Here is a 14182-nt window from a genome sequence, read left to right on the forward strand (position 1 = left end):
CTATCATTTTAAAAGCAAAATGGCAGCAAATTTGGGTTAAAAAGACGGTAGCAAATGTTGCTGTTCTAAATAAGCACGTGTCTCCTCTCTCCTTACGTAGGGTCTATTAGTTTTGTGTGCAAAGTTTTTTTAAAAAATACTAGCACAAACAAGTAGTTCAGGTTACAGAAAAAAATTGTGGTAGTAGCTCTGTGCAGTTCAGGTCACAGAAATCAAGAATATCGTACCAGGAAAACAATACACGTGCATGTAGGTAATTGTTGAGATTATATACAGGAAGATCTAGAGTTTACAGCTCATCATTTTGCCTATCTGAAAGGATCGAAAAGTGAAGGATCTATCACAATAGTTGAGAAAAAGAATAATCTTCCAGAAGCTAGTCCTAGACAGGCAGGAATAGATATAAAAGAAAAAACTTACAACAATATGTGCAGGCTTCCTTACACAAGTTGACCAAACTTTGATTCCTGCAACGAACCATAAGTAGTAACCTCAGTTCATAACTTCATATGGTTCGATTTTGTTTCAGTGCCTCCATTTTTGACAATAATTCCCTAATGCTTGCTACCATCCTAGTTTTCATGTTGAGAAATTCATGATGCGTTCTTTCAATGACTTGGAGTTCTTCAATCTTTCGTTTGCGCCGCTCTTGTAACTCGTATATGTCAAGATCATCAATTTGAGTGGCATAATCTTCCTCAATTCGTGCATTTTTTACCATAATGATACGCCTCAGATTGTCAACCTCGTTACGTGCATCATTTGCACGTTCCTGGTACATATACGCTTCAGCCTGCTTTAACCTGATCAGGCTATCCAGTTCATCAGTGACAGCCTTCTTATTATCAATTGTCTGAAACTCAGCTTCACCCGATTTTCTATGCAGAGATGGGCTCCCTGTGGTAGACTGCACGGTTGTTTTGTCTAAAACTGGAAGTCCCTCTAAGGTAAATGGTGTCCATGCTGCCTTCCGACTTGAACTAGGAATCCCATCTATAGCTTCAGCAATGCTGCATGGAATGCCTTTCAGTGGTACTGATGGATTGATGCCCAAGATAGTATCATCATCTGAAATTGGAAAGTGAAGAGTTAGTATGACTTTGTTTTCTGACAAATGAGAGCAAGTCTATTTATATTTCAACATCAAGGTTCTTAGAACATGGATAACAGACACTTTTGGCCCAAGGCTCTTAACAAATAGTTTTTATAGCCCGTGCTAGAGGTCCTATGAAGTATGAACTGGATGGTGTCACTTTCAGTGGTCCACATTATGTAAAACTGAAACCTACAAGCTGGTCTGCTACTCCTGCTATGTAGATCAAGCAACAAGTGACAGTATCCCAATTACTGCTCTTATTTCTCCCAGAGAAGATACCATTGCATGGAACACAATAAAGTAAGAAACTTAAACGAGCATGGATATGATGCTATTCTATTTCATTAACTATGATGAGTAGCTTACCAGAAAAGAATGCAATGACACATTTGACAACTTCGGGATGATAAGCCTTGTTTTCCGACTTAATTAGCATCTGCTTCACAAAGTTCCTGACCCTCTTACCCCTTACATCATCACTTGCAGAAAAAATTCTTTCCACATACTGTAGCTCTCTAATCAGAGTCTCCATCCTCCAATGTTGTGCACATGTTCGAAATACTTCCTTCACAAAACCAAACATCTCTGATGGATGTCCACAGGCAGCACAGTGAAACTGCATCTCAGTAGTGCCATATGCCCTTGAAGCACTTTGCCCCTTTCGAATAAGAGAGTGGCGTAAGCCACAATCTGTGTGGCACCAATGAAGACATACATCACAACCAACCCAACTACAAGTATTAGATGCTGAGTCAAACTTTGAGCAGACAATGCACATGCAAGAACTACAGAAACCAGTCTTCCTTTGACAAACTTTACAATCACAATCATCCACTGGCAGAATGCTTTGGCATGAGAGATTGCAACATTTCAAGTTGAGAAAAATGTCAACCAAATTAGATGTAGCAACGCTGCTACTTTTCTTTATAAAATATGGATGCCCAGTCTTTATAGCAACAAGTATTTCCATCAACACCCGCGGACACATTCGCAGCATATCACTATTCAAGTCAGATCTTTTCTTAAGTGCCTCCTGCAAAGCAATAATTTGTTCTCTTTTACCTGGATCAACTATGATATCAGAAATGGCCTCCCTCAAATATGTTATAGAATTTTCTGTCATCTCTTGAAGCATCCTTCCTGTAAGATGCAAAGGTTCTGAAACAACCTTGGAAATAATCCTCTCAATGACACCAGCACCATTAATGACAAGCTGTTCTCCCTCCTGCCGGTCACCCCTTGTAAGGCTGCTGCTACTTCTCTCTCTTGTAAGCTGCCTTCTATGTCTATTATGTTCCGATCCAGAATCATGAGAACCACGACTATGTGTTGGTGACAAAACTCCTGGGATGCTTGCATGCCTTCGGAGGTCATTGGACATCACATTGTTATGCCCTTTTATCCCAGCCAAAGTGTTAGTCTCTGGCATATGGTCATTTAGGAGTACTCTCTGAAGGAGTGGGGTAGCACTCCCCTTCTGTGTAGATTCACTAGACAGCTGAGCTTGCCTTCCTGTGCGATTGCTCATCTGACCAACTCCCATAAAGAAAGGTTTGCTACCTACTGAATGCTCATAATTGTCTAATGACTGTTGGGTGAGTGAGCAACTAGGATTGTGACCAAATGTTTGTGAACTGGTCAATGATACGGAAGCTGCGAAACCATCTGAATTTGTGCGGAAAGATGATGATGGTAATGGCTGAGAGCATGCTGCATGGACTAGACGAGCAGTTTGAGGAATCGAACACTTAAATTCAGAATTCTGTAAACAACCTGACAAGCTCAACGAAAGATCAAGTTTCCCTAGCTTCACTGTGTCATTTTCCTGCTTTACAGGCGTAGTTGAAGCAGAATTTGATGTTTCCGTTGGTTCCACGCCAAGCTGCAATGCTGAGTCAAGACTCCTTCCCGCTGAAGTTGAATGATCTACTTTAACTTTCTTACTAAGGACATCAAATGCTATGCCATTTCCTTTAGCTTCAGCCATGGACTCCCTTGTCATCACATTTGCACTGGCAGCATCTTCCTTACTATCCCCAACATGTTCTTTTGTTGATCTATGGAACATACGGGCACCATCAGCGTCGGTCTCGATATCAAATCCTGTTAGTTGTTTCTCGACACTTTCATCCAGAACATCTGCCTCATTTTCAACTATCATGGATTCCTTTGACGCACCTCCTTTTCTGCATTGATCCATTTCAAGTTCCTCTTCTGCAGGCTGAAATGCGGCATGTTCTGTTGGCTTATCCATCTCTACAGTTAATTTTTCAAATTCCTTAATCTCAGGAGCCTGTAGCTGTAGAGAAGCTATCACCTCTCTCTGCGGCCCAGTGAACGTATTGCTCTCGCCAGTTAAATTAACAGCATTGGTGGTTTCTTGCACAGCTGCTTTCTCGGGCATCGCATCCTCCGCCACATCAGCTGAATTACTTCGCCCTGCTACATCAGTTGTATTGCCAGTTGCATCCATCATCGACTCTCCTTCATGCATTGCTTCCTTCAGCATACCAGAATAACTGACCGGTTCCAGAGCAGTATTATGGGCAGTTTCATCCAGCATCGTCATTTTTTCTTGTGTTGCCTCTCGCAGCAGATCATCAGAAGTGTCGGTTTCAATCCTATGGACATCACTGGAAGTTCCATCTTGCTTCATAACTTCTTCCTGAAGAACCTGCTGTGGCATACCAGACAGCTTCCCGACCTCATCAGCAGCATAGGACGTACTGTCTAACGCCAATGCCTCCTCCTGCACCACTTCTTGCCGCATGACGGGTGAAGTGCTCTTCCCAACATCATCGGCAGCACTGCCAGTCTTGTGTGCCATCATCACTTCATCCTGCACCACTCCTTGACTAAAACTGGATGGAGCACTCTTTTCGGCATCATTAATATCATTGACAGTTTCTTCTTGTGTAGGTGCTTCTTCCTGAATAACCTCATTCAAGATACTAGAGGAAGTGCTCTGCCCAACCACATCAACAGAATTAGTGGTCTCTTCTTGTCGATGCACTCCCCTTTGCAGCACTTCCTGTTGCATGGGTGAAGTGCTTAGCCCAAACTTACTTGCGTCACCAGTAACCACATCTTGTGCCTGCACTTCATGTCCTCCACTGACTTCCTCTTCAACCTTCATCGAAGACTTCTCACTCCCTTCATCAATTGGTTTCCCTGCGTCTGCCAGCATAGTCCCTTCATCAATTGGTTTCCCTGCTTCTGCCAGCATACCATCGATTCTCCTGACTTCCTCCTTCCCTGCATTGTCAGGATCAGCTGCACCAGTCGCTCCCTTACCTTGAGTTCCCTTATCCGCTGGGACTCTAGAATCGAGTTTCTTCACCTTCCCTCGCTCCGGTCCCTTCTCCTTAGCGCGGCTTGGTTCAACCTGCTTCCGATGCTCCACAGCAGCAGGCCGGGCCTTGGGCTCCGCATCTGGGGCGACCTCCCCTTCCTCGATCTCACTGACGCCCGCCGTCTGCTTCTTCAACTTTTCTGCCTTCGTGACCTCAAACCTCCTCCTCGGCACACTAGGCGACCGTGACCTTGACCGCGATCGCTGCGGCTGCGCAGTAAGCGACGCCGCTCCCAGCCTGGATGGTGCCCTGTACTCGTCAAAGCACTCTGCGTCCCTCCACCCGCTTCCCGGGCGACGCCACGCCGAGCCGCCGTCACCGTCCCGCCGCGATCGGTCACGCTCCGACCGGAACCCCTTGGGGAACTCCCGACGGAACCCAGAGAAGCTCTCGGACCGGTGCATCGCCCGGTCCCCTCCATACTCCCGCGGCGAGGGGTACTCCCGATACCGACCGTCGTGGAAGCCGCCGCCGCCGCCGCCTCCGAACCCCTTCCGGCGCTCGAACCTGTCGCCATCGTACTCCCGCGGCGGCCGCCGCGGCGGTGGCGGTGGCGGCGGGGGGCCGCGGTCGTAGAACCTCCGCCGGTCGTCGTCGAGGCCGTCGCCGTACGACCTCTGCCGCTTCATGCCGCCGCCGGAACCCCCGCCCGCCCTCGGATTCGCCGAGCAGGGCAGGGCGCGGTGTGGTGGTCGCTCAGGGGAGATAAGGAAAGCCAGGAGCAGCGCGCACGGAGAAGGAAGGCGTGCAGGAGATGGCTACCGCCCCCGCTCCCATCCGCATCCGCTGCCGTCCCTCTCGTCGTCTCTAGCCGCCTCCGCTTGCTTCCGAGCCACTCCGCTCGCTCCCGGCCACTGCCTCGCAGTCAACGGCCGTCGCCTGGATTTGGACCCGGGTCGGAGATTTTTCCACCGCGGTAACAAAAGAAACGCCCCGGGTTTCTACCGCCGACGGTGGTAGGAGCAGCGACACGACACGCGGCTCCTCAGTCCCGGTGCCAAGCGGTCGGCGTGCCACTGACTTTCGGGCGTGCGGCTCGCCGGGGCCCGGCGTCATCGACGAGCGGGGGCCCCGGTACGGAGGGCGTGAGGTGGGGGTCGAGACGTGGAGTCGTGGAGATGTGCAGTCCCCGTCCACTCCACGTGAGAGCCGGTGCGCGACTGGCAAAGCGCAGGGCGGGGCGCGGGATCCGGCGCGGGCGGGCCGAACAGGCGGCGCGTATTCGGGGCCGTGGCCGCGCGGCGCGTGGCGGGGGGACGGGAGCGTGGCCGCGCGGGATAGGTGGCGGTGGTGGTGGGTGTGGTCGAGGTGCGGGAGGGGGTTGGTGGTGGATGACTGGTGAGCGGTGGTGCGATGCGGCGGGGAAGTGAGTGTGAGTTGATGGCTCGTGGGTGGGATGAGTCGGAGAGGGTGGGGGAGGGGTGGGTCAGCTTTTTGACCACTGCTTCCCTAGGTCGGAGAGAAGAGGAATCAGATCAGCGCTTGGACCTTTTTGACCTCCACGCATGCGGGCCCGTCTTGGCGTCATCCGCACTCTTTCTTCCTCTTGGACCGGGCTTTGTTGGCGTCCAAATCTTGGTTCGGCCTTCAATCATGATGGGCCGGATAAAAGCCCACTTTTGGGTTACCATTTCGAATTACGGCCCAATCATGTTTTCGCTCCACGGCAACCGGACCACTACAAAATACTACTCGTGCAATCCCCCGGCCACTCTTGCAAATGCTTCTTTTTTGTGAAACTCTTGCAATTGTTGATATCGATATTTTCCATTCAAAAACTGCTGTTGATATTTTTGTGCCATCGTTTTCGAGTTTGTTTCCTTTTGATTTACCTTTCAGAAAACAACAAGATCGTATCATTTGGATGATTGGATCACTCTTCCATTGGGCAAATATAGGTTCGATCAAGATTTGCTTTTCCGGAGAAACAATGACAAGAAGATATTGGAACATCAATTTGAAAGAGATGATAGGAGCGGGAGCTCATTTTGGTCATGGTATTAAGAAATGGAATCCTAAAATGGCCCCTTACATCTCGGCAAAGTGTAAAGGTACTCATATTACAAATCTCGCTAGAACACCTCGTTTTTTATCAAAAGCTTCTTCTACATCTTAGGACTCCGCGTTTCGTCATCTGGCTTATGTTCTTCATATTCGGAATCCACAAACTATCCTGACCTACGGTCAAAATTTCTTCAAATATGTTCTTGAAACATTTCCGGTAGTTTTGGTAGATGAAGAGGGAATTGTGAAAGCGGACGTTCCTTTTAGAAGACCAGAATCCAAATATAGTGTTGAACAAGTAGGGGTAACGGTGGAGTTCTATGGTGGCGAACTTAATGGAGTAAGCCAATAGCAGCGCCAAGCAGCTAAGTTGGTATGGAAGAACTGTTGCGTCAGTTGATAGTTTATTTGTTGGGGAAGAGTCGATCCTTCTCATCTCAGGAGACAGAATTTCGAACTTGCTATCCTCTTGCCTAATAGGCAAAGATTGACCTCTGTGGAAAGACTAATTCATTTGGATCGATATTGACATAAGAGATGTCATTTATAGTCTATCTCTTTCTATATATGGAAAGTCAAGAAATACTCATCGAAACATCAAGAAATTGTGCTAAAGTTCCTCCACCAAATTGTAATACAGAATCGTCTCCAAAGGAGAAGAACCCGACTCGGTATTCTTAAAAAAAAGAGGGGAAGCAGAACCAAGTCAAGATTTAACATTCTTTTTTTAAAAAAAACAGGCTTGGTGGAGATTGCCGGACATGTATTAATCAATAAAGAAGAGAGTTACAGGCCTACGCCGAAAAAAATATACAAAGGTTGTACAGAGGTACTCGGAAGAACACGATCACTCCTCAAGCAGGCAGATATCACCCAGATGCTTTGCACCTGCTAGAATCCAGCATCGTACTTCGTCTTTGATTTTGCACAGCAGCTGGTCCAAACTTTTAAACTTTCGCTGGAAAACTCGTTCGTTGTGTTCCTTCCAAATCTCCCATGACACAAGAATGATAAGGGGTCTGAACCCCTTCCGTGGCATGCCCGGCATAGAACCTAGCTGCGTCCACCAATCACTGACGGACGAAAAGGCTGACCAGTCCCCTCTGGATGGTATGTGCATGGCCGTCAAGTCGAAGATTTTATCCCAAAGTCGAGTCATGTAGCGGTATTTTGTTAGCAGGTGTAGTAGCGTTTCATCATGTGTATGGCAAAGCATGCAAATCTTTTGGTTGGGCCATCCTATTATAATTAGCCGATCCGCTGTCCATAAACGGTTTTGGAAAGCTAGCCAGGAGAAGAATTTGCACTTTGGGGGTGCCCACGTCTTCCAGATGAGTCGTTCCATATCGGACGGTGTTGAATTTTAGAATTGAGCCTTATATGCTGATGCCGTCATGTATTCACCATGTCGGGTGAGATTCCATACAATGGAGTCTGGCGTGCCCGGATTCAATTGGACTGTTCTCGTTCAGTCCGAGAGGATGGCGATTCTGCAAGCTGCGTTGCCGATGATATATTGGCCACGTTTATGTTAGAGATCCATCTATCATTCAGTAAGGCGTCTTTAACCATCCAATGCTTCTTTCTTGAGATGGAATACACAGATGGGGCAATGTGTTTCGGCGCCTCTCCCTGAAGCCACGCCGATTCCCAAAATTTGGCCTTCTCCCTATCTCCAAGCGTGACAGTCGTTATAGAAGAGAATAGGTTCTTGTCTTTTTCGGTGCACGGGGTTGGCATTCCAACCCAAGGTTTGCATGGCTCCTTTCATTCGTTCCAAAGCCAGCATAGTCTAAGTGCTCTTGCAAACTTCTTCAGGTGCAAGATCCCTAATCCACCTAGTTTTGTCGGTTTACACGCTATGGGCCATGCAACTTTACATTTTCCACCCACAATTTGGTCTATACCCGTCCATAGAAAATGCTTCCTCCGCCTGTCAATTTCCTCTAGCACAACAGCTGGAGCGTTTAATGCAGAGAGGTAATACATCGGCTGCGAATATAGGACCGCTCGGACTAGAGTTTTTCTTCCCGCTGGTGTGAGTAGCTTGCTGGCCTAGTTTGCTAGGCGCGCATTTCCTTTGTCGGATAGGCTCTGGAAGTTAATCTTCTGAAGTCTGCCAAGGGATAATGGTAGTCCAAGATATTTGACTAGGAAGTTGGTTCTGGCCGCCGGGAATGGTGCGAGGATGGCATTTAGATCGATCCCGTTGCAGCGTATGGGCGCCACCGAACTTTTGCCAATGTTGGTTCTTAATTCAGCAACGCAGCCGAATTTTTCGAGTAGCTCCTAGTGTTACGAACGTCAGCTGTAGTTGGGTTAATGAAGATGACTGCGTCATCCGCATATAAAGAGAGTCAAAGATGGGCACATTTCCCTTGCAATTTGGATAACGCCCTCCGTTCGGTTGCGAGATGCAGTAGTTTCTGGAGTAGGTCAATTGCTAAGACGAATAGCAGAGGCGATAGTGGGTCCCCTTGACAAAGTCCTTGTCCATGCTGGATGTCCTCCCCCGACGCACCATTCATGAGGATCTTAGTTGTGGCGGTGCTTAGCAGCGTGGTGACCCGGCTTCTCCATCTCGGGGGGAAACCTCGACGCTGCATGAGATCTAACAGATAGTCCCAACGAACAGAGTCAAAAGCTTTGGAAATGTCCAGCTTGAGCATAAGGGAGGGGGGTCTGGAGGTGTGAAAACGACGAGCTAGGTATCTAACATACATGTAGTTGTCGTGGATCGCTCTTGTTTTAATGAAGGCACTTTGGCTCTCTGATATCAAGGAGTTCATAAGCGGTTGTAGCCTTAGGGCCATCATCTTCGTTATGATCTTCGCTCTAGCGTGGATGAGACTTACTGGCCTGAAATCCGTGATGGAGTCCCCTTCCTCCTTTTTTGGAACTAGCACAACGTTGGCCGTGTTTAGCATGTCAAAGAAATTGTGGCGCAGGTTGTGGAAAGCGTGGATCATTGCCATCAGATCCGCTCTGATTACATCCCAACATTTATGGAAGAAATTGATCGTGAAGCTGTCCGGTCCCGGAGCCTTGTCTTTGGGCATTAGTATGAGCGCCTTTCTGACTTCGTCCTCTAAGAATTCAGCGTCTAGGGAGGATAGATCAACGGTCGGCCAGGAGAGCAAGTCCCAGTTGAAGTCGATTTGTCTTGGTTGTGGCCTTCTGAGGGCATTGGTGTAGTGGGTATAAGCGACGTCAGCTTTTTCTTGCTGTGAAATTGCCTACCCATCATCTTTCCGACGCCTGGTAATGAAATTCTTCCTTCTCCTGGAGTTCATCTTCAGATGGAAGAACCAAGTATTTGCGTCACCCAGCTTGAGGTTCGTTACTCTGGAACATTGACGCTTTTGTAGGCGTTCAAGGATGGCTATGCCCATAACCCTTTTCTTCAGCTTGGATCGTAGGGCTATCTCATCATCGAATAGAGTTGGAGACTCCTGGGCGACGACGAGCTGAAGGATGACAGACTGTGCCATATGAAAATGTAGTTTCGCTTCTGAAAATAGGTTCTTGCTCCATTTTCTAAGTGTCAGTGTCGTCGTGGCGAGCCTGTAGTTTAATCGATGCACAGGGTTTGTGTGGGTGTTCGAGGATGTCCACGCCTGTTGAATCACCTGTTTAAATCCTAGCATTGATAACCAGAAGTTCTCGAATTTGAAGTGGCACGGTCGTGGCGGGCTTTCTTGGTTTGACAGGAGCAATGGGCAGTGATCAGAATGCGAAGAGGAGAGTGCTTGTAGTATGTATGACGAGAAAGTGAGGTCCCAGTCAACATTACAGAATACTCGGTCGAGTCAAACGAGCGTTAGGTTGCGCCGTTCATTGCTCCAAGTGTACTTTCTGTTCTGGAGATGTATTTCTTTTAAGTTGCAGCTGTTTAGTGTGTCTTGGAAGCTTCGCATGTTGTTGATGTTTAAGTTGGAGTTGTTCTTGTCAGTAGCTTTGTAGATCAGGTTGAAATCGCCTAAAATTATCCACTTGACACCCTACTGATGGGCCAGGTTTCTACTTTCCTGAAGGAAGAGCTACTTGCCATGCCCTCGCGTTGGTCCATAAACTACCATCATCAGAAAAGACATCGCAGTCGCTTTTAAGGTTACATTGGTGGACAAGGAGAAATCCCGCCTGGTAATTGAGTCGACGTTAAGCCCGTCACTGTTCCAAAGAACCAGAATGCCACCCCTTGTACCCGATACACCTCCTGCTGGCAAGAAGGTGTAGCTCCGGAGCCTGTACCCTCCCACAGAATGAATTAGATGGTCATCAATCTGGGACAATTTCGTTTCCTACAGACAGATGATATTGCAGGGTACATATGCAAGGATTTGCTGGACTGTTTGTCGACGTGCTTCTGAATTCAGTCCTCTAACATTCCAACATAAAATTTGAAAGTCATTTGCTGCCATTTGTATGGAAGTAGTAGTACTGTTGCTTTAGGAAGGTGGCAAGCAAAGTAGCAGGACACAAAGCAGGGGAGTTTATCCCAACAGGAAGCGTGCAGGTTACAAAGCCCATGTTTGCATGAGTAGCGACCGAAGAATAGGGTAGCATAGTTTGTAACAGCAGAACAACGCAATTGAACGCCCAGCGCAGAGGGCCGCACTGTCTTGTGGACTCAAAGACCGAAGAAAATAACATGAAAGGGAAGATAGCTCTGCAGATTAATTTTTTAGGGAGCATAGTTGATGTCGTCGTGCACCCCCATCACTTCTACATCCCCAATCTTGATCAGAGTGTTAGTTGCATTGTCAATATCATCGTCGTCGAGACGGAGTAAGGCTGTGAGTGCCTTGATGATGTACTCCGGCATGGGGCCTTGAAAGGTAGCGACGAAGTCTCTGATGGCTTCCTCCGCCAGCATGGTGTCATCTTTGATGTAGCCAAGGCATCGGCAGAGGACGTAGTTGGCCCTCTCTTCTACGGATAGATGCGTGATCTTGCTGCACGCTTGGCGCTTGCTACGACGCAGGGTGGCAACCTCCACTGTTTGCTTCTTGAGGCAACGTCCCCTCCTTCCTGGGATAGCAGGTGGCTGATGGAGGATCCCCTGGTCCGGTGTGAAGAAAAGCCCAGCAATGCCATCATGGGATGTAGATGAATTTAGGGCAGGGGACAAAGGAGCAACCTGAAGTATATGGACGGTGTCACCAACTGCTCGCCCGCCGTTGTTAGCTCCCGAGGAGGCGGGCTGCTGAAGAATATAGTTCGCTTGCAGGTCAACCGCACCGACAACTTGCAAGCCATCCTTGGCGCCATTCTCAACAGCGGTGGTTACCTAGCCCAGATGGTCCAGGGCGTCGCCTTCCTGACCTTCGTCCATCCTAGGGCCATCCGCGTTGCGCAGGGGACCCACACCGCGTAGGGACGGAGGAGAGACATTGTGGCGCACAGCACAGTCAGGGGGCCGCTTGCCAGTTAGCCCCCCGCAGGCCATGTCCTGCGCTAGGTGCTCCTCCTGCGGTTCCTGAAAAGGTGCCAATAGTGTGTCACGAGAGTAGTTGATGTCGTGTGTGGCACAGCTCGTCAGTTGCCCGCCGTTCAGTCCCTCGTCGGTCGGCACCGGCAAAGATAGTCCCTCCTGAACCACCTCTACAGGTCGGGCTCCTTCGTGAACAGGGGCATCCTCATTGGAAGGTGGGTGGCGATGTTGCTGTGTGGAGACTGTGTTGTCCGTCCCTTCCAACTGGACAAGAGCGGCGTCGGCCTCCTATATGGTTGGCGAGGCAGGAGGGGGGTAGCTTCTCTTTGATGTGGTAGAAAACAAGACGTGCAGGAATTGAAGATTTGTCATTTGGTACCTTTTGGCATTGTTTGTCGATTGCGGCGTCGAACCATGCTTCTTCCCCGCGGCGGTCCGCCATCTGGGCAGACTTGCAGATCAGTTGGTGCAGCGAGCATGGCGTTGGCGTGTAGAGGACCGAGCGCAGCGTGGCCTGCAGGTTCAGAATCTTACTGGCCACCTCCTCCATGGTGGCGACCTGGAGAGGGAAGAGCAGTTTAAGTTCTCGTTATCATCGTGCTTCAAGCTCCTCGGGCGACATTGGCTTGTCGTCGTCCTTAGGGGTGTGGCGGCGGCGTCCGTCGTATGTGCCAGAGCCCCTGCTCTGACGACGCGGGGAGCGCGAGCGATCTCTGCGTGGTGCGTCATGGCGGAGGCCGTAGGAGTCGTCGGGGCACCGTGCGTGGCCGCGGTGGTCACGCAGCCAGTGGTCGCGCTCGTCGTCGTCGAAATTGTTGCTATTGTGGATGCTGTGAAAGGCTGGATAGTCGTCGACGTGGTCTCGGCGCGCCCGATCTCACCGGTCTTCCTCCTCATGCTCGTTTCGCCATTCCTGGACACGCAGAGGCGGGAGGTGCTGAAACAGCTCAAAAGAAGCCATTGGTACCTGGTCGCCATCATGGACACCCCAGAACCAGGGGAGGCGCCGTCGCTCCGGTTCGTCCACAGCAACATTCGGGTCCTTGTAGTCCGTGGTCACTTTGGAGAAATCATGGATTTCTCAAATGTGGATGATGACACGGTGTTTGATTCCCCGCTACCACCGCTGGGGCGGAGGTGTGTCTCCGTGACCTGCACAGAAGAAGAAGAATCCAAAGCTCCAGTAGTGAATATCAGCCACATAATCTTGGGTATCCGGCTTGGATCAGCTGTCCAGGCCCATAACTCGATGCCGCGGGTATCAGTTGGGTGCAGTAGGTTCGTATCAACACATTGGAGCGAGCAGGTGCGGCCAACAATCCTCTCGACGAGCTCCAGCAGCCACGCGTGCCTTGGAACGCCGTTGAGGACAATGCGCACTCTATAGAAGAGTGCTGCCCGAGAGCGCCCATGAGGATCCGCCATGGCCAGACGCACACGTTCGCTCCACGACACCTGAACTTGCCTTTAGCGTTGACCTCTTCACAGCTTCTCCTGTTTTGGAAGCGTATGAGAAACGCCTCCGGCTAGTGCCTGGTGACGTCGACGTCGCCCGGTCGTAGCCTGAAGTCCGCAATGAGGGCCTCCTCGAGGTGCCACGACGTGGTATAGGGAGGGACACGCATGGCCCAGGTGACCAAAGCGCACCCCTCCCAATCGCGCAGTTCCCGCTCCAACTCAAAGGAGGTGGGGACATGGAGTTTGTCCTCCTCTGGCCGGAGTGCCGGGTCACCGACAGAGTAGTTCTTCATCCTCTCGATGCTGTGGTGGGTAGGAGATGGTAGATGCTACTGGCGTCGAGGAGGAACAGGGGGGTGTCTGTTGCGCGGCGTGGTAAAGGACGGTCGCGGAGGCGGTGGAGCCATAGCTGGCAAAACAGGAGTGCGGTTGGGCGAGAGGATGGTGCGACAAAAGTAGAGCTTGTGCCCCTACTGGAGGCACCTGAGGCAGCGGATGGGGTCCCTGCATGAGCTGACGCGGTGGTCACGAGCGAGACAACGGAAGCATCGCCCTTGCGTGTGGTGGAGGAAGACGGCTTTGGAGAGGGGGGGGGGCACCGGCTTCCTTCGTGAATCCTATTGCGGCGAGCGAGTAGGTGGCGGAGGAGGGCGTCGCCATGAATGCACTACACGCTCGGGCGGGGTCTCCTTCCTTGATTTGCCCCTGCGGCGTTTGACCACCTAGGTCCAGCCTGGTTCCTCGTCACCCTGCTGAGCTGCGATCTGGACATGGCGCAGAGACATGGGGCTCGAAGGCCTGGAGCGGCACAAGGTAGCTTCCCGTGGAGCATAACAA

The 14182-nt window shown here is 50.1% G+C and overlaps 1 protein-coding gene across 1 annotated transcript; it reads right to left on the reverse strand.

Moving 5' to 3' along the window:
* Window positions 1-219: 219 nt before the first annotated feature.
* Window positions 220-5334, reverse strand: LOC101765408 (protein OBERON 4). The gene is made up of 2 exons (XM_004985119.4): window positions 1463-5334; window positions 220-1068 (listed from the first exon to the last, which is right to left on the reverse strand). The coding sequence occupies exons 1-2, from the start codon at window positions 5076-5078 to the stop codon at window positions 506-508; spliced, it is 4179 nt and encodes a 1392-aa protein (XP_004985176.1). The 5' UTR covers window positions 5079-5334; the 3' UTR covers window positions 220-505.
* Between the last annotated feature and the right edge of the window lie 8848 nt (window positions 5335-14182).

Source organism: Setaria italica, chromosome IX (assembly GCF_000263155.2).
Source record: "Setaria italica strain Yugu1 chromosome IX, Setaria_italica_v2.0, whole genome shotgun sequence".
Lineage (NCBI taxonomy): Eukaryota > Viridiplantae > Streptophyta > Magnoliopsida > Poales > Poaceae > Setaria > Setaria italica.

Bases quoted from the DNA above. Each gene is read 5' to 3' on its own strand.
- LOC101765408 (XM_004985119.4), bottom strand. From the start codon at position 5,078: ATGAAGCGGCAGAGGTCGTACGGCGACGGCCTCGACGACGACCGGCGG. The intron at 1,069-1,462 runs GTAAGCTACTCA...TTCCAATTTCAG, and splicing joins TGTCATTGCATTCTTTTCTG to ATGATGATACTATCTTGGGC.